This window comes from Perna viridis, chromosome 6 (assembly GCF_037379345.1).
Source record: "Perna viridis isolate PV_CMFRI_1.1 ecotype Kerala chromosome 6, ASM3737934v1, whole genome shotgun sequence".
NCBI lineage: Eukaryota > Metazoa > Mollusca > Bivalvia > Mytilida > Mytilidae > Perna > Perna viridis.
In genome coordinates this window covers 16996203-17017555 of record NC_142450.1, presented here as the reverse complement: position 1 = coordinate 17017555, position 21353 = coordinate 16996203, and the positions used below count along the sequence as shown (strand labels likewise).

The 21353-nt window shown below is 30.9% G+C and overlaps 2 protein-coding genes across 8 annotated transcripts in view; one reads left to right on the top strand and one right to left on the bottom strand.

Moving 5' to 3' along the window:
• Positions 1-32: 32 nt before the first annotated feature.
• On the bottom strand, positions 33-7625 carry LOC148613887 (transmembrane protein 138-like). The gene is made up of 5 exons (XM_088587544.1): positions 7437-7625; positions 5221-5416; positions 3271-3442; positions 2145-2223; positions 33-1590 (listed from the first exon to the last, which is right to left on the bottom strand). Exons 2-5 carry the CDS (start codon positions 5343-5345, stop codon positions 1481-1483), a joined length of 486 nt encoding a protein of 161 aa, XP_088443670.1. The 5' UTR covers positions 5346-5416; positions 7437-7625; the 3' UTR covers positions 33-1480.
• Positions 7626-7733: 108 nt separating this feature from the next.
• The window catches only part of LOC148613886 (gamma-tubulin complex component 2-like), a 38767-nt gene continuing 25147 nt past the window's right edge, over positions 7734-21353 (top strand). For 4 of the 7 annotated variants that reach the window (XM_088587538.1, XM_088587534.1, XM_088587536.1 and 1 more), the window contains exons 1-14: positions 7734-7889; positions 10736-10815; positions 11773-11854; positions 12422-12513; positions 12923-12980; positions 14046-14096; positions 15086-15217; positions 16001-16100; positions 17480-17568; positions 17857-17934; positions 18633-18714; positions 19308-19385; positions 20060-20127; positions 20868-20912. In XM_088587538.1, the coding sequence (XP_088443664.1) occupies positions 10763-10815; positions 11773-11854; positions 12422-12513; positions 12923-12980; positions 14046-14096; positions 15086-15217; positions 16001-16100; positions 17480-17568; positions 17857-17934; positions 18633-18714; positions 19308-19385; positions 20060-20127; positions 20868-20912 (1008 nt within the window). In that variant the 5' untranslated portion in view covers positions 7734-7889; positions 10736-10762. The remainder of the gene's footprint in view (positions 7890-10735; positions 10816-11772; positions 11855-12421; positions 12514-12922; positions 12981-14045; positions 14097-15085; positions 15218-16000; positions 16101-17479; positions 17569-17856; positions 17935-18632; positions 18715-19307; positions 19386-20059; positions 20128-20867; positions 20913-21353) is intronic. The other 3 variants (XM_088587540.1, XM_088587539.1, XM_088587537.1) reach the window with 2 other exon arrangements.

Here is a 21353-nt window from a genome sequence, read left to right as displayed (position 1 = left end):
AATAAATTGTAAATATAAGAATACACAGTGTATAGTATTTTATACTTTATTAAATACATGTAAATATTTTCATATATAATGTTTAATGCAAGATCTACATTTAAAACACTAATGAATAAGGTAGCTGTTATTTTGATTTGCTTACCAAAAAGCATTCATAAATCATTTTAAGAATTTACTGATACATTATACTATACATAGCAGTCACAAGCAGCCATAAAACCATATATTTCCTAGATCAGGAAACACAAAAAAAAGTTTTATAACAATAGCTTAATTTAACAACAAAAGAAAACATATTTTAGTCTGTTATAAATAATACATCTTCATTTTTAACTTCATCAATCTGATCTGTAGCAAGGTGGAAATATTATAACATGACAACTGAATCTCAGAAGCAAATACATGTAAAAATTAAAATCTTGTAAAATTCAGGCTGTTGCTTTAAATAAAAAACTGATTAAGAAGTAATTGATAAATGCAAATTGTATATATGCTCATATTTTATCCATCTTTCTTTAACTTATCAATCATGTAACCCATTTAATCCAAACTTAAAAATAAAAATAGTATTTATAGATATGTATAAAGTATATTTGGACGGAAACAATTTCAGATTTAAAACAAAAACGATATACATAGTCAAACTACATCATACATTTAATGCAAATGAGACAAAAATATTTTAAAATAATACCGGTAAAAAAATGAAATTTATTTAAATTCACAAGGTGTATATTTTGTTCTATTCAGTTTCCAGACCCCAGTTCCACAAAACCTAAAAAAAATTCAAAAGTCTCCGACTATTCTTTGTGACATTATGAAATCCAAAGACTTTCATTACTTACACTGAAGTTTAGAAAATTCATGGAATATTAGGTATATTTCAAGTTTTCAGGCACCCTGGACAGATCCATAAAACATTTTTAAAATAAAGAAAATGCGGTCAGAAACCAGAGAATACTAATACTTGTTCTTAAAACCTGTAAACTGAATCTTTCACTGATATCCATTATGAAAGCAAGAGGAAAATAGCTTATAAAAAACTTGTTGGAAAATAAAAAGACACATGACAAACTGAATAACAATATGAATTCATATTAATTTTTTTTTTAATTTTCCTTCCCATATTTACCATGCATTAAGAATTTTAAACATAAAGTGAGCTATTAAGTTTCCTAACCCAATAGTTTACTACTCTTGACATTATTATTTTAATTAACTACTCATACATTCTGAGCAGAATATCAGGTTAACAATCAGAGATTCTGGCCACTATCTAACTATGTATAAAATAGATTCAGAAAAAAAAACTACAAGACCAATTAATTTTCTAACAACCTGGGTAACATTCAGAATTAACATGGTATCACATTTTGGAATATTCAGTCATGATTCATAATGCCATTCAGGACCAAAGTTTTATTTGCAATAATTTTCTCCTTTGGCACCACAGAGTTATCTTTTCTTGATACTACAGTTATCTCCTCTTATCAAATTCTTTCCTGATCCATTCAGAATCTTGATAAAATCTAGGATCACCTAATTTTAATGCAGTTCTTTTATAAAAATAGTAATACAAAACAGCACCTGAAAAAAAGAGAAAGAATATTCTTAATTAAGTGTGATTGCTACACAAGGAAAAAAAGTGAACAAAATTCTGCAAGCATTTTTATATTAGTTCTTACCTATTTTTTGACAAACCATTGATAACAATACATTCATCACCATTTGTCACCTTTGATCTTACTCTTTTTCTTTCAGATTACATGTTTTTTTTTCAGTTTGTACTTTGTTGTAAGATTTTTGCTTCATTTAATATGGTGTCCTACAGGTGTTCCTGGTATTGTATTGATCAAGGATTCCTCTCCTTTTTACTATAGTATTGTTGTTTCTTTCTATGCAAATTAGAATAAGAATGCATATCATCTCTAAAAACAAGGCATGTGTGCCATAGTCATGTAATGATGAACCAGCTTGGCCTTCACTCAAAATCATTTTGTCATTTTTGCTGTGGCAACTCAAGCAAGATAATTAATATTGAGAGAATAATCACAGATTATCTATAAGTTATGGATTTGGTAATGTTTAGACTTTACTCTTCAGTAATGCTAAGATTTTCCTCTATGTACATGTAATCTTACCTGTTCTTTGGATTACAAATAGAGGTATAAATCCTCTTGTTTCCCAGATATATTTGTTTGGTTCATCCCACCGCAGTGTCTGAAATTACAGAATGATGCACTGGAGATATTTAAGGCAACAAAATATATTTGAGTCAAATACAAATGTCTTATTAAATTGGGAAATATTTTGTATAGGGATATGCTTGATTTATTTTGGATGGTTAGCTTGAGGCTGTTGGCTTTGGAGTGAAGAAAACGGAGTCTAAAACACAAGAACTTGCTTCCGTAATATATATACCATATACATAGAAACTTGTCTAAGCCAAAACCTGAACAATTGAGAAATCTGTCCAAATCAGATACTTTTTAAAGTCCCTTTAAATCAAATTTTGGACCTTGGTAAGGCCAAAATAAAAATATCCTAGCTTCTTATCCCCTCCCAGCCCAATTTTTTCACCCGTAAGAAAAATTTTATTTTGATTTTTTTTCCAGTTTAGGTCAATTTCTTTCAAATTGACAATATTTTTCACTTAATAAAATATAAAGTAAATTTAGGCCAACCGCCCCTAATTTTGAAAGATGGATGAGAATCAAGAAATTTTTATGATAGCCTAAACTAAATATTTTAGATTCTAAAGGCTTTTGGTTTGTACTCCGTTTGTGAATGTCACTGTTCCTTTTAACTTTTAATATGTTTTTGTTGTTAAGAAATTGAAATGCTTACTTGAACCAAATAACAGTCATATCCGAAAAGTACCCATACACATTTATAATTTTTTACCTAAACATGTTTTAAGTGTGGCCTTATTTTGGTTTAGCAACCTTGATTATGTCCCTTTATCCTAAATTTCTAACTGGATCACTGCTCTAGAACCCAAATATCTTTATTCTTCATAATTGTAAAGAATTAAATCATCATGTCGCAAACCAACAAATAAATGAAACTTGTTCCAGTAAGTTTATCATAATTTTGTTGATTATATCAAGTTTTATTTATTCATATATGTTATTTCTGAATGTCAACCAATTCACAGTAGCAAATAAAAATAAATAGGCTTTTTATATAATTGATAATTGCCATATATTTTTTTTTCAAAGGTTAAATGCTTCATGCAAGAAGGTTCATAAATCATATAATACAAACCATTTCCCAAACATGGAGTCCAACATTTAGTCCAAAATAAAGGAAGGTCACCATTATTCCTATTCTGAATTTATTGATGAGTATATTGACCAGTCCAGCTTGAAAAATATATGTGTTGAAGAATAACAAAAAAACTACTATCACTGCAAATATGATACATACATCTTGTATCCTGAAATAAATAAACATGTAAACTGTTATTTTTATTGTCAGTTTCAGAATGAATAACAGAGAGAGGATCAAACATGGTATTATTTGAATTAGGAATTATTTTGGAATGTAGAAAATGACAAAAAATAACTTGTAAAACTAATCCTTACAAAGGGGGTTAGTCATGCTGGCATGATGCAGGGATAAGGCTAATTGGATAACAAAATGCATGGAAAACTTACGTAATCCTTTAGTCACGACAGCACGACTAACTTCTTATTTTTTTTCCCTTAAATCCAAAATAATTCCAAATTCAAATAATACTGTGTTATCAAGAAACAGGGAATGTGTCAAAAATGTTAGCTATCTAAAGTACATGTAGTCTGTATTGTAAAAGCAGGTTTATTTTTGACAAAACTGTTTTGTGCCCTAGCTAAATTAATGCTAATAAAACATTTAAAACATTATACGAGTAGCTTTAACAGGAATTAAGCCAGTCTTCAAAGCAGTACTCACTACAGTAAATATTGCAAATATTAATGTTATCACATAATACAGAGTTAGAAATAGTAGTCTGCCCGCTAGCCCAGGGTGGGCTGACTAATTTTAGCAAAATTTATATAGCCATATAGTAAATATATTGGAAAATTGTATTCAGGACTGGCTAGAATTTAAGTGAGTTTCCTAACCTGCATGACACAACTAATATGATTTTATGTGGTTGATAAAAAGTTGTAAAAATATTTTTTTTTAATTTTTAAAAAGAGACTGTAATTGCAAGACCTTGTAATACAAAGCCAGAACTCTTAATCAAACTGAAAAAAATAATATCTGTATCATTTTTTCATATTTGCCTTTTAAGTCATTTTTGGATACCTATTACCATGATTACTTGATTAATCATTGTTAAAAACAAAACAAAATATACAGGGTTGTCACAAGGACTGTGTGGTGTATAAAAGAATATTTCATGGAGAAGAAGATCAGGCAAAATATTACAAGTTAATAGAAACCTCCACTGTAGAAAGCCCACTGTTGTGTACACTGTTAAGGAGGTAGACCTAGGGTAAGGGACATAACTCTAGAAATCAGTGATATGTTTGTATCATATTCATTTTTGCCAAAGCCATATCAGGCTTTCGTTTGAAACAGAATGAAATCAGTCCAAGTCACTTTGATGCTTACACGAAATTGATATAAAAAACTGAATACAAATGTTTCAATGATTTGTAACAGTTGTGTCCCTTACCCTAGATCTACCTCCTTAATTGCACGATTAGCAAACAAGTCGCTAACAAACATGTAAGAGAAACAGACACTATTTCAAGGATATAAGAAAAGGCAAAATTTACCCTGAGATTTCAATTGCAAATATCAAAATATAAAGTAAAAGCATTTTAAATTCATTGGGATATGAAAGTAGAAAAAAGAAGATAGTATGTACAGAAGAACTTCAGAATCATATTTTTTTCAGCAAGTTTTGCAATACCAAACATGAAGGATTGAACTAAGAAAGTGAATATTTATATTCCCTATATTTAATTTAAAAATATATACTATTAAGCTCAAGATCAGACATTTTTTTCTCTCTGGAATGTTGGAGGTCTGAATTTTATTTGTGACATCCAAAGCCATGGATATATGTACTTACGATGTTGAATAGTTTTTCTGTTGGCATTTTATTTTTTGCAACTGACAAAGAAGGTTGTGGTTTCAAAATTATTGCAGATTCTTGTTAATATCATGATATTAATTATACAAATGTATCATGCTTTGTCTATCAAATACATGTATACTCACACATATAATACAAGCAATATGACATTTTCAAATCTCAACATTTCAATAAAAGAGTTCATGGTAATGTCTACCAGCAGCAAAAAGTACTGTAAATACAGTATTGGACGATATCTTTCGACCTGCATCTTAAATTCTTTTAGTCAGCTTCACAAATCACTTATAAATCAAAACATTTCCTTCTTCAGCATGTTTGACACTGAAATCAAAAAATTAAACAACTTAATAAATAACTACTGAAACCGATTAAATGCCAATCCTTCATAAAACATTTTCTCCTTGAGCATGTTTGACACTGAAATCGAAAAGATCATAGACAAAACTTAATAACTACTGAAACCCATTAAATGCCAATCCTTCTTATTCTTGTGTCAAGTCCCATAAATCAAATAATGAAATGAAAATACTGAACTAAAATATCAAGATCCCTTAATGCATTTTTCTGACATATCAGGACATGTAGCTTGAAAGGCATATAAAATCAATACAAAGTTTTCTTATTGAATGGAGAGCAAAATTAAGTTAAAAGATTTAAAACTTGACTACACTGCAGTCAAAATACACATTAGATTTCACAATTTTAATGACATAAACCATTCAATAAATTTTTAGTTTTGATGTATGACTACATGTGATACATGTAGTTATTATTTTAATTAAAAATATAATAGTTACATGTATAAGTGTGTAAAATTACAAGCAAGCTGACAAAAATGCTGAAATTGGCAGTATACTTATGGTAGAAAAGAAACAGAATGGTATAAAATCAAGATTTGAACTAAAACAACTGTAAGCAATGAACACTAAATCTATACCCCAGCTCCCCAAAAAATGACCATATACTCAGGAATCTTAATAGTTGGCTAGGTGCAGAACCAAGGAAAAAAAGATTTTAGGGGATTAAAAGTGTCAATGAAATTCTGATATTTTTAACCCTTGTTAGGGCATTGACTCTTTGACATCCTTGTGATATTCAAAAGTGCTATGTACATGTAACCTTTCAAGTGTTCAAGGTTGAGTGAATGTCTTCAGTGGCTTCATGGTGTCTTGCTAATAACAGAAATTTAAAATAAATTTAAGTCAGATAATATGTAATATAAAGCTGTAACCAATCACTATATCACTGAACATCGAATCATTCCTTCAATGGGTGCAGAGAAATTTCCAAATACCGCACGTGTAAAAAAGAAATTTCCAAATACCGCACATGTAAAAATTCTAAGTCGATCATAAAACAGAAAGTAAATGACATAAATAGCTTGAAAGGGGAGACACTGCACAAGTGATCATGGGTAAGCCATTTACCAAATATATAACAATTCCCTTCAGTGAATCTTTAAGGTGCATGTGGTTTCTTTTCGTTCAACCGGTGCATAATTAGATAAGAATTCCAGTAGAAGCCAAGAAATCTGTGGCAAATACATTTTGTATGGATAGAATAACCAATAGACACCCCATCACTATATAACCCCCCTTTTTTCAAGCAGGGGTATAAAAACCAGAAATCAGTTTCAAAGTGGAAAAAAATATTTGAAACTAGACTGAATACATGATATGTATCTTGACTTTTGGTACAGGATATGACAAAAACAAGCAGATGGTGAGAATAACTTGTGTAGCAGGAGAGCATGATTTGACTCACCAAATTATACTCTGCCACTGAGGTTCAAACTCTAGACCACTAGGTGACAAGCCAGTGACATATGGATTCAGCTAAAGAATTAATTCTCCTGCAAAGTCAATTAACTGTGTATTTAAACCCCCTACCTACTACAAGCAGGTAGGCCGTCTGCCACATCCCTCCCACCTTAGAGGTCTTTGTAGTAATTGTACCAACAACAACAATAACACTAGATCATTGGCTAACCAACCCCAGTGGACTTTTTAATTGGGCACCAAATGTAACTGGAGAGCATGATTCGACAAAATTATACTCTGCCACTGAGGATCAAACCCTAGACTGCAGAGTGACATTACTGACAAACCGATTCTTGATCCTTTTTTTAGTCAAGTCAATTAACTGGTTATATATATCTCACTACCTACTACAAGGCAGGTAGGCCGCCCTGCCACACTTGCTTGAATCTTGCCGACCTTTTAATTGGTAGACAAATACAGTACAATGTAATGATGTATGACTATAGCCAGTACAGGTATGAGCAGTGCAATTAATCATGTCAACATTTTTTACAGACTACAGATAATTTATGAAAGTTTACCCTTCATTGACAATAGCTGTGAGCAATTTGTTGGTTACAACCTCAATATTGATAACAGCAATAAATTATGGATGAATATTGGAATGTGAATATGTACACAACCGCCGAAAATTGTTAGTTTTGTAGACATAAAACATGTTCCTGTTCGTCCATTTTTGTTTACAGTGACTACAAACTCACGCGAGATTTCAAAATGTCTCGCGAAAGCAGGTACACTTTTTCAGTCAATTTCTGGTCATAATCGTTTTGGAGTTTGCAAAGGTTGAACGAAAACAAACCACCACATGCAACTTTAAGTTTCATTTAATGTAATGTCGCCGAAAAATTTTAAATCTATAAGATCATGAACATTGTTTATACAGGTCACATGATCCGAAGAACGTGATTCAAAATGGCAGCCTCTACGCGGGAATGAAAGTTGAAAAATGTAAACAAAAACAAACTAAAGTCTAGGTGAGTGCAATTGTTTAAGAACATTGGTTCGTTTTCATTTATTCCTTAATGATTGATTTCAGTCGTTTAACATTGCATATTACACGCTGTTTGACGCCAAATTGCAGTTCTATCACCAGAACGATAATTTTTAATACTTTTTTCCACTTTTATTTGGCTTTATGGGTTCGTGGTAACTTTCATGTGGGTATTTTCCCTCAGTTTCCTTAACCATTTAGGTCAAGTAGTGTCTGTTTATATTAATGGGATGGTAAGGCAATGAATGCATGACCCCTTACCATCATGGGACAGATGACCACATGTCTTTGGCTTTTGCTCATCCATTGTGGGATATTATGCTCAATTTATCTATCTTCAAATTTCTGCACTCTGTCATTATACTGACTATTATGTGCTGTTTGCTTGCGTGGCTAAATTTAAAAAGAACCTTTAATATAAGTGATGGAAAATATCATGTATAGTGAAAATATTTTTCAATCAAAAGTGATTTTGTTAGTTTTTGATTTTTTTGTTTTTGTTTTAAATTAAAAAAAAAAACAGTCTAAATGCTAGGGATAAAATCAACTGGAGAAGATGACATCATAAATTGGTCATGGTCAATTAACTCTGACCAGGTGTCAACACATTTGTTTAATTAGAGAGAATATCCGTGGCTGATAAACTTCCTGTCAATTTAAATATACAAAACCTAGGCACCAAGAAAATCTCCAACTGGTTATTTTTATCGCCAGAATAAAAAATTGCAAATTCCAACATTGGTGAAGCCCAGCGCGATGCCTGGATGTTTTCCTATAACTTCATAAATTAAAATTTGTTAATAACTACATAAAAAGTGATTGTAAAAATATTCATTATGCAAAAATGAAATATGTCAATCTTTAATTTGTAAAAAAAATAAAAATTTAGTTAATTCGTTTATTTACGCTACATTCAATTTATTGGTGAATGTACAGAACCATCACATATTTCTTATGTCGACAAAACAAGGTCATGGTTCAGTAAACAATGAAAAATAAACGATCATTGCTGTTTCATAGATTTATGGCACAAAGCACATGAAAGTACCATATGTCAACTTTGATTTGGCTTTTTAAGTCGCTAATAGTGTTAATAATTTCTGTATTTAATATTTGCATTTGATTTGCATTAATGTGTAGTTATTCGCCACATAATCCAACAGATCTTCGCCAGTGTTATAGTTTAAGATTCATACGAGATAAAAATGTACCTCTTAAATATCATACACATGTGTGATATGTGTGTTTCTTGCTTGAATGAGAATGGGAAGTTTACATGGAAGGATCAGTTAGCTTTGAACATTACCCAGTTTCCAATTTAGGCACTGAGGCAAGTCACAAGACTTTATAGGTCATATGCATTAGTGTGCCCAGATATTTATGAATATTCATTGCCAGCTGCTTAATCTGGTTCATAAACTGGTTCCCTGTCAATATCATAAGCGACCCAAAGATCGCTACAACATTCTTTTTAAAAAAAAGCATACACATGTCTTTGCATGTTTTTTGCTTGTATTAGAACTGGAAGTTTACATTAAAAAAATAAAATGATTGGTTAGCATTGAATTTATGTAATATTACCCAGTTTCGGATTCAAACACAGGCGTTCGTTACAATTGATTATGTAAAGGTCGTATATATTATAAGTACACTTATATCTATATATAGCCATTTGGATCATAATGGTATAATATCAAAGGAACCAAGATTTTTGCAGAAGTCCCCTGATTTTAGAGCATATCACATTTGTACCTTTTCAGATGTTTTATGTATGCCAAAATCAATGGCAGTGAATATTTGATGATTAACAACTTCGAAGATTCAGTCTTTGATTAAAATATCAAATCCTTCAACTGAAACCCTGTTGTATTAAGCATGAAAGTCTTAACTGTGCAGACACCCTGTCCAGCTCTGTATGTCTTACTATAACAAAAAAAATCAGAATTGATCCAGGATTGCCAAACTTTCAAGTTAAAAATGTATGAGATTTGGCACAAGTTACTTTTTGAAAGATAAAAAAGAAAACAAAAGATCAAAGAAACATTTGCTGTCAAAGCAGCTTAATAATGTGAAAGTCTCACATGAAATGTGTAAGATAATCTTCTACAGACAGGCATCCCAGATAATTGAGAATAAAAGTGTTGAGACAGCTTAAGCCTGAAATGCTCCCAAAGAAACATAAATATGTTTTTCAAGTAGAGAGCAGCTTGGTCTGATACAATCTTGGTCAAGAAGATCTTCTTCTGGTCTGTTTTGCCCTCATAATATCATGGATGTTGTTCTCATGAGCCTGCAACCTGACTTTCATGAAATTCAGTAGACATTTAAGACAATAAGTAGATCTTAATATCGATGGAATTCTAATTTGAATCCTTTTCTGGAACTTTTGTCCCTTTGAAGTCTCAAAATATACATGTACTATCCAAGTAAAAATTATATTTTTGTTTGCTCCAGAAATTAATGAAATAAGAAATGCCATAGAGTTTAAGACAGGAGATATTGAATATGTCCATGGAATGGAAGTCTCCATCAAATTATTTTTCGAGGAATTGTTCCCCTTTGAGCATGTTTCAAAATGTATTTAATACTAAAAACAGAATGGACATAACTTCTATATTTATAACATTTCTTAGACTGTCAAAAATCCTGGGTTGTGATAAATATATGAACAAGTAGAAATATGATAAGAATTTTGAAGAACTTGGGCTTTTTATCTAACAATTTGGAGTAAAATTTCATAGCAATATTATGCATGAACAGAACCAGAATGCTCTTGTTTGCCATCCTTGGATTTACAAGTTTTTCCATTGTTTTTTTTTATACTTTCAGATCTAAGAGCAACACCAACGAGTGAAAATGAGTGAGTTTAAGTTGCACCACCATGTCAGTGAGTTGATGAACCTACTTGGGTAAGATATATTTTACATCTTGTTTGCTAAGGAGGTAGACCTAGGGTAAGGGACACAACTCTTACAAATCATTGGAACATTTGTAATCACCATTTTACATCAATCTCATCTACCAGAGTCTTCTAATTACAATACTGGTATATTAATTTGAAACAATGCAAATCTAAACTCATTTTAAAAAACATTTTGTCAGTGTCATGATTTTTTTGTATTATGAGGCTTAATCTGTGAAGGTGTTGAAGTGGTGTAAATGGTGTCAGTAATTTATTTATACATGTACTGGAATGCAATTTAATGTATCCATTAGCATTATTGTACTTATAAAGAATATTGAAGGTACATGAACAATTTCAATATGTGTAAGTTATAATTTTTACCAATTACTGATAATGTTTTAATTATATTTCTCTTTCATCTCTTGGTTGATTTTCTACCAGTAAGTTTCTTTCTTTATTATTTACTTAGAAACTCACTTGATCAAATTTTAACTAGGTTGTTAAGTGCATGTACCAGTCCACATAAAATTCAGACACTGCCAAGAGTACAGAGTCTCATGGTGTAGAAAAATCCACCAAACAAACAATGCTTTTTTCAATCTACACATGTTTTTACATAACTATTTATTTCTGTATTCAGGTCTGCACTTTTGAGAAAATCTTACATTTATATTCCATTACAATCAAGTAATTCAAACAAAATCAAGAACAGTAACTCTTGCAAAGTTTCAATTTCATGTACAATCTATATAATTCTAATCTCAAAAGAACAACCACAAAGTGAAAAATTAAGTCTGGTTATGTGATCAGGAACTGTGTATGAACAAGACATTAAACTGAATTTGGTTGGTTTTTGACATGCATGAAAACAAAGCAAAGTGCACCCGTCATTTTTTTCTGTAATAGATTTTGATGTATTGATGTGCATGTTTTAGAAATGATGTTTTCTTGTGTGTTTCAGGGTTCAATCTACTGACACAGTTGGTGCAGAAGTTTATACAGAAATGCTCCAGAAAAACACAACTCCTTATATTACAACACAGGTTTGAATATGTTTTTTATTCCTCATCGTACAATACCTGCCGAAGTCCATTTAGTTCTAAAACAAAAATACATGCATATCATTTGTTTTGAATTTACAGAATTACAATTGATTATTATGAAGTAGCACTTCTTACCATACTCTTACATGAAGACCATCTTCTGGGTCTTAAGATTTTGCTGAGAACAACAGAAAATTTCTGCTCTCCTCATCAAAGTTTGACATAAATTTAAACTTTCCCATTAAAGAAATCATCATGGACAGTTTACAACTATAACTTTCACTGGGCTAGATCTAGTTGCTTCAGGTAATAGGAAATTGACATTTTAGAACTCTGGACCATAATCTTTGTCAAAAATTCATTCTTTTGAAATTTCTACAAGCTTTCAGCAAGCAAAAAAAAAAAACCAATGTGTAAAAAATATACCAATGTACATGTATTTATGATCACTGAGAACATCTCAATTGAGTGTAGGACAAGTTCAAAGCTACAAAAGAGGTTTCTTGAGTTATTTGTTTTCAGTGAGGCAAGGTACATGTATATAAACAAGTCATACTCTTTTAATAGGTTTCTGCCCATCAGGCCAAAAGAAAGATTGCAGAGTCTTCAACAACACCAATAGAGTTTTTGGCAAAATATGATGAACTAAAAAGCAAGAAGTAATTACTGTAGTATAATATTGATAATTAATACAGATTGACTTAAGAGACATGCAGAGAGTGATAAATTCGTATTTTCATGTCAATTTGTTTAAATGTGTTAATGTGTCCAGTATGTCCCATTAATGGTTAAGATTTTAAAAGAGGCAGGGAAAAGAAGAGAAAGAAAATTGACTATTTTGAGTATTTTTTTTTTTTTTTTGAGTTTCGAAAATTGAGTGAAAAACTGAAAATTTAGAATCAAAAGGAATTACTATAAGTTCTGAAATTACAATAAATAATTGTTAGGGACAAATTAAATGTGTTCCTGAAGTAAGTCAGCTTTAGGTTGCTAGGGACAAGAGATAGTTATTTCAATTTCTAGACATATTTACAAGTAATGATACATGCATTTATGAATTATTTTCAGCATGAGAGATCTAGATCCACTAGTATTTCTGTTGTCACAGCTAACGGAAGAAGAACAGGTATGAATCTAATTGTTCTAAATAGTTTTGTGAATCAATGGTACGTGTGACCATGTCTGAAAAAAATGCATTCTATTTCATCTGATGTTTGTCATCTTTGTTAATTGCAGGTGCTAATTATTTGAAACTGTAGGATTTAAATACTCTCTACAACTGTATCATTTTTGTATAGCTTTCGTCGCAAAAACATTTCTTCCTGTATTTCTGCTAGTACTAAACAAATGGTAGCCAAACTTACCAAATGTCTTGAACCGTAAGACTACTACACATTCAATATTAAAAAAAAAAAAAGGTTCAAAATAATTTTTTAAAGCGAAGGCTGCTTTGCCTATTTTTTTGGTTTGTATACACTGCAAATAATTCCAGTGTATAGTGGTATCATCCTGTCGTCATTGTCATTGTCTGTAGGCAAAAGAAAGGCTTGGATTGTTTTTGTGCTCATTGAGGAACAAGGGCCAAAAAGGACCACTGTGATTCTGGTCAAACTTTTCCTATGTTGAATGTTTAATCGCAATCAAAATTTAGATCTGTATTAAGATTAAATGTGCCCATACTTGTTTTCAACTGTTCATGGTTTGACCTCTGTGGTCATATCAAGCTGCGCCATGTGAAACATTTTGTTATAAATATCTTTTATACAGTCCAATACCCAGGTGAGCAAGTTCAGCTCCCAGTTAAAATCTACTTGCATTGGGCTGTTAAGTGCGGGGAGGACACAACACCTAAGGGAAATAACCCTGTAAAAATCAACAGAACGTTTTATTTTGTGACATTCTGATATCAAACTCAAAGCATCTTAGTGATCAAAAGTTGTTGATGAAGCTACTATATGTTTATCGAAATTATTCCCATGAAACGTGGTTCAAATTTATAGAAATTCATGTATTTACCTCAGTAAAACACTGAATAAAATTTCAGGTAATTTGATGAGCCAAATGAATTTTAGAGAAGATGTTGGATACCGCCTTAAATATCATATCACTTCATTTTCTTACTCCAACTTACGCAACTAATTCAAATAACAATTGAATAAGATTTGAAAATATTTAATTGAATTCTTTATAGTTGCTTCCATGGATTACCGAATCAGTCATAGCTTCTAGGAAAGAAGCTCAGGTAAATGTGGTTAGGGAAAGCATTACGTTTTACGCAGCGTACAATTTATTTGATTAGTTAGAATTTTGCACATTTAGATACAATTTAAAAGTATTGTCATGAATTTGCACCTAACAATTTCTATTTGAAAGTTATTTATTTATTTTTTTTTTGAAAGAATTTTGTTTTGTTTTAGTGGCGTTATTTACTCTCCCAAAATCTACAACTTTTGGCTATCTGTTTTAATAGATTTGTATTGACTAGATGTTAATTGGTAATAGAACTGGATGTTGTTTTCTTGAAATAAAATTTTATTATTGAATAAAAAAAGATCTTTGAAAGTATTGTCTATTTGTAACACATTTGTTTAATATTTGAGTTTATGTTGAAAATGTGTCTTTGTGGTATCACCCCTGATGGATTTTCCAGAAGGTCACAGTGACATATGGGAGATATTACCCTGCATTTGTGCTTTTGTTTGAAAATTATTCCAAAAAAAGCTATGACACCAGGAAGGCAGTTTTATTTACTTCCCACAATCCATATACATATAAATGTATTAAAACCAAATGGATTGGCTACATAGAAATGTTGGCCATTCCCACTACCCATGTAAATAGATTAAAAATTTTACATCGGATACATGAAAATGTCTGGCATTCCTACTACAGGGATGATTTTTTCCTGCTTTTTTTTGCGGAATTCCACTAATTCAAATCCAGATTTTACTGTCATGATCATGTTTTTTTTTAATGTATATTGACTTAAAATTATACCAATTTCCCCTTTGTTTGTAGACCTTGTAAAATTATCCCTGCCACTGCCACCCATGTATTTAAAACAAACAAAAGTGCCTTCCTTTGGAAGCATAGCATTTTTCAGGCAAAGCCTTTTAATGTCAAATGTTTTAAAAGTTTAATGTCAATGTCTCATTGTTGTCTAATGATACTGCAACTTTCTTCTCTTTCTTGTAATTTTGAATAGTTAAACCTTGAAATTTGAATTTTCAGACAAAGAAAATTTTAGAGAGACATGCTAAAACTAAAGCTGATGAGGCTGGACTATCTCTAATGCAACATGGTAAAATTTTGTCTCAGTTACCTGCATCAGGTGCCAAAATCACAAACCAGGAATTCACAGAGGTAAGAACAAACATTTCTCATTGGTAAAAGGGATGTGCTTTTTTTTTCACATTTGGGATTCACTGTTGCTATTCTTATACTGTACTTTGACTAGTAATTGTGCCAATATACATTTAGTTGAACATGAAACTAATAGAACTAATCAGTCAATCATTGACTGCAGCCTATTAAAGAGAATGAAATGTTATATCATACAGTTTTTATTATCCCCCGTCCCCCAACTCATACACCATGTAATATGTGATACTCTCCAAAAAGTTGAGTGTATCTTCCAGCGATCTCCAGATGAGAATTTAGAAGATATAGGATCTTTTTCAAAATTGTACAGTTATTGAGTGTCATAAAATACAGATTTATTTCAAATTTCAGTGTGATTGGATTATTTACACAAAAGTTATGGCTATCTTTAGTTGTTTTAACCCCCAAAAATTGTTTGCAATGTGACAGGGTTTCATTTAATGTCCCATAACTATAGTTATCGATTTTTCAATTCTTTACATACTCAAAGTCAAATAAATTAAAAAGTAGATGCAAATTAAACAGTTTTCCAAGACTATCACCATAAAAAATCTAATAATTGGCAAAAAGTTCATTATCTACATTTTCAATTCTGTGAAAATCTTTTTGCAACCAATGTTGGTCATGATGGAGGTAGTTATACATTTTTTTTTACATTTTCAATTAAATTGATAAACTAATTAGCTATGCAAAAACAACATTCAAATGACTTTCTGCAGTAACAAGAGCAGTATTTATATAATTTGTTACTTGACTTTTGTTCAGCTGAAAGATATGCTCTTGAAAGAGTCCAGATCTGTAGCTGCGACAACTTCAACAGAAATACTACGTAAAGCTTTGAGAGAGAAACAGATGAAAAGAAATGGTAGTCTATCTTTAGAGTAGAATTTTTTTTATATGACAGACCGACGGGATTGATGCTGTCAACCAGTATCATACAAGATTTGTTGGTGTTTCTATGTTGTTAGGTATAGGTCTACCTAAGGATCATGCAAAAACTGACAAAACCGTATTCTTTCATGTATTCCGCACACTTTTTCCAACTTTTTCTAAGTTGCAGCTGGGGGTTGATCATATACACCAAAACAGAAAGTTTCTAGATTTTTTAAGGTGATACTTTGGAGTTGTCATCAGAACAGAAGTAGTCAACAGACAACGACATCAAACCTTTTTGTATTTTTGAGGAGAGTTTTATTTGAAATAAAAGAATTAAAAGTAACTGCTATTTAATAGTTGTTTTATCCAGCAATGCCATTTTCTTACATTTCATAGTTTGTACAAAAAACATGATTTTCTTACTAATTAATTCTCAAAACATGTTGTAATTTAGTTAACGTATGTGTGTGGTGAAGTGTGAAATACACAGTAACAGGAGTGCTGACCTCTCTACAGGCCCTTCGTCATTTAGAATTATCAAATAACAATTAATCAATTACCCTACTGGTGCACCTTGTTCATGCTCCCAGTTTAAAGTGTAGTCCGAGGTGCTCATTTGCTTTTGTTACTTTGTATGTATGATTTTAGTTACTTCACGTTCTTTGTTTAGTATGTATGTTTTCCATGTCTGGTCTTTGTCCCTGGATTGCATTCTTTTGATTACCACTACAACCTTAGTTCCCTTGATTACACTTACAAAGAGGAAAACAATTTACTAATCCTTTGATCCCCTTGGTGAACTGTTTCTAGATGTCAATATTATAAAATAAGCTTGGTAAATTTAAACGTCTTTCTTTTTTATATAAACTGTCTAAGTTGACACAATTGTTTTAGTGAAACCCCTGATTTGCATACAAACAGGAAATGAAAACATTTTAGCTGACTTGTTGAATGGAATAAAAATATAGTAGTATTTTGATCAATTAATGGCTGACTAATGCATTGAAACATTCCAAAACAAATTACATATTGCATTTAATTCAAAAGATCAATAATGAAAGCATACACATTTGACACAATTTAATGACACCCTTTCTTCTCAAAGTTGTCCAGCTGGCGATTTTTCCTTGCTTCCCTATGTATGTGTTACAAGGTAACTCAACTTTTTTCGCTGATCTGCCTCTCTGTTATATTCATGTAAGTGTTAAAAACATGTTGATATAACTTTAAAGATGTCACTTAAAATTGGTCTGACAAATTTGTACTTCTAGAATCTAGTTTGGTTCTTTGTGTTCAATGAAAAAGGGATGTAGAATATTTTTGCTATTTTCATGTGGTTTGAATGTTATTCTGTCTTTCTATTTCCAGTTAACATCCCACCCCAACCAGATTGGTTATTCCAGAGACCTTGTCTGACATTAGATTTCATTGTTGGTGTGGATGAGCCTACAGATCAAGTTAGTGCATAAATCCAGTGTTCAATTTAGTAATTTTTATCATGGGATCATATTGGCCCCATTTAATCTATTCCAGAAAAAAAAACAAAACAAATGCATTTTAAAGCATATTGTAAAGTTTTTACGATAATTTAAATACAAATTTAAGCATTAAATTTTAATACATAATATGAACAATTTGTGAAATCCTTTTGTTACAGTTATATTTCATGCCATGAATCAAAGTACTAAAGTACATATATATAAGGAGAGCACTTATTCTTGATATGACTGATACTTTCTCTTCAGAACATTGTACCATTAGGTAGCTTACCTCTACCAATGCAGGAACAGGCCATAATTGATGATCTTCTTAAATGTATGGAGGTAAGACATTGATGATTAAGTTTATTACAAAGTTTGCAAATAGAAAAATTTTATTAACTTTTGAAAATAATCTGTAACACTATGAACATTTTCAAACAGGTAAAAAAATTATCCAGGAATTTCAAGCAAAATGACAAAACTTACTGATATAAATGCTGCAAGAAAACAAATACTCAAAACTTTAAAATTTTGTTTTGACCTTTGACCTAAACTTTTGTATATCATTATTTTGGTAACAAAACAATACATTTTACAATTTTGTTGTGATTTAAAGTATTCTTTAGTTTATATGATGCTCTTTGATGTTGAAGATATTTAAAAATTTTTTTTAGTTCTTTGATATACAGTTGAAATTTAATTTCTGCAGAAATCGATTCATTGTTTTATTTTGAGTTATACTGTTATAATCATTTGTCATCCATCTTCTCTTTTTCCAAAGGGAAGCACGAGATCCAGTCGATGGATTTTAATTAAACTTTACACAACTGATTAGTGTTTTTTTTTTTAAAATACAGATCAGATTAATTGTTTGGTACAACCCCATTTTAGTTTTTCAGTTACACTGTATTAAGCTTTGCCATCCCTCTTTTATATCAATTTGATTTACAAATGTAGATGTTCATAATGTATTGCCCAACAAAGTGGTAAGCTTGCATCTTTTAATGTCCCCATTACATACTTTTTTTTATCTTTAACAGGGAATTGAAGGAAAATACATACTTGCCAGAGCTCTTACAGAAAGATATGCTCCAAAAGAATTCATGATTGATGAAAGTTTAGGTATCATATTGAATGTGAACTTCAAATACATTATCCTAAACTTTATATTTGATTTTTATGAACAGTAACTTACATGTAATAATTGCTAAGTACCATATTGTGGGCTTTATCTGCTGGTGTACATTTGTGGATTTTTCGGCAAAAAGGTATACGAAAAATTTTGAAAAATGTTTAGTGGTGTGCAAAATACTTAAATCCAGAGTAAATATTTCTCAGGATTTATTTTGGTGTTTTAAGACAGCTAAAGTATGCCAAAAATAGCACCCTTCGAAAAATTACCCACTATACGGTATGTCAACAAGATGTATGTCAGTAACCATTTCTATGTATCTATATCATTCTTAAGTGATATTTATGGATTCATTTCTTCATCAATATGCCTCCATATGTTATGTTCAGCTTCAATTCTCCTTCGACATTAATGGTATGACTCCATGTGTATCATTTTACAAGCTTTATTTCGAGGGTGTTGCCATTTAAGTTGTAGAATTCTCGTTTCTTAGTATGACATGTCTGGTCTGCTTCCGGCGTCTTCATTAGATATAATTTTATCTTCTGAAGTGTCTTGGTCATATGCTAATTCTCTGTTTCAGATCCCTCAATACAAGAACTAGTCAGAAGATTTCTTCCTCTGTGTTCTAACTATTCTACTGTAATGAGATTTATTGAAGGTAGGCTGGTGTAAATACATTGTATTATATATAGATATACAAATATTTCAAAAGTATTATACACTAGTCAGACTTGCATACAGTATGACATCAATTTGAATTTTATCCTTTTTACATGTATTTTAAAAAATAACTGAAACACAGGCCCAGTATGTGAAATTAGATGGATAACAAGTAATTAACCAGTATATACACGAAGCATGTGAATTCATGTGAACACAACATTTTAAAGAACTGAAAATACAATATATAGCACAGTTTAACAAAGGACAAAAAGGTTGAACAGGCTGTACAGATTAACTCTTTACTGCTCTCTGCTAATTCAGCCCTCACCAGACTAAAATTCATAGGAATGTATTCATGCTACTGTTTTGTTTATCCTTTTACATTCTTTATGAGCAATCAAGAATCAATATCAGTCAACAAATTATGAGCATAAATGACATTATGTAGTCTTAATGCCAATTTCAAAGTCCTACTCTAATTTTTCTAGGCAGGTAATACATGTACCAGGCTTATTGTTGTTCTTATAACTTCTGCATGTATCTTTTCTCCTTACAGTTAATGCCCGCTTGCAAAAACATGTAAGAATTTGTTATTTTAAGGTACATGTAATGAAGCACACAAAATGTGTGTAATATTTGTTGAGCTTACTGTATGTATATTTTTTTCAGAAAAATCAGCATTTGAGTATGGTTTAGTGAATCATGCCTTAAGTGCTGCAATGAGAACTTTGACAAAGGTATGTTGGTAACAGTGGGGAAAACTACATTATAAGATATACATGTACATGTATGAATTTTAAAACAAATTTAATTTTCACTAAGAGGGAAATTCTTAATGAAGATTGTGCAATACAAGTAAAATTAGAAACATGTAAGTTAACAATTGGAAACCTTATATTTGTCAGAAATTAAATTTAGTTCAAAGCTGTTATAAAATATTTCTGGTTTTCAAAGATTCTTATTTATTTATTGAGATATACTTTGATTTGTGGAAGGTCTGTTTTCACCTGAAACGCTTTAAGTCAGTTTAAGTAGCTTTTTTTTTTTTTATAAAAATCAGACAGGAGGTGATTCATGCATATCAAGAACTCACCAACTTTACTTAAATTTCCTATTCAGAATCAGTTACAGACCACTAAATCAGTCTTATTTTTCATTGGGGTGTTACGCATTTGAGATAAATTTATATAGATTGTACGTGAAAGTAGCACTTTGCAAGAGTTATCTTTCTTGATTTCCTTTGATTTGGTTGATTTTAGTGTGAGATGAATGTATACTTTTCTCAAAAGTGCAGTTCTGGATATAGAAAAGACTAATGTTGCCTAAAAATATAGCATCTCAAGACACAAAAAACAGTTCGTTCAGTTAGTTTTTCTACACCATGGATCACTGTACCATAGACAGTGTCTGAATTTTATATGGACTGATATTTAAGTGTATACATACACTAAAGGTTTGATTTGTTTCTATTGTACAGGATTATATGGTCTTGGTAGCCCAGTTAGAACAACAGTATAGAAGTGTGAGTATAGCTGTATTATTACTGCTGCAGTAATGTACTGTAATATCAGTGTGGTTTCATAAAAATTCTCAAATTAAGATTTTTTTTCTCAAATCCTTCCTCAACTTGAATTTTGACCAAATTGAATATTTGAGAAAAATAAATCAGGATTTTAGGAATTTTTTTACTTGAGATTTTTTCTGAAAACCAGAACAGGAATTATTGCAACTTTGTCATATAAGATCAAAATGCAATCATGATTTTTATTTGCCTGTCAATTTTGAAGTATTATGGTATACTGCTGTACATCCATCCCTAGTAAAAACTTTGTACAATAACTCCAAAACTCTAAAAATTATTTGAATAAAACAGGTCAATTATTCATATTGATTGAAGAAAGCTCCCTTTAATTTTACATTAATTTTAACAGTTTTTTGAGGGTTTTTTTAAAAAATTTTTTAT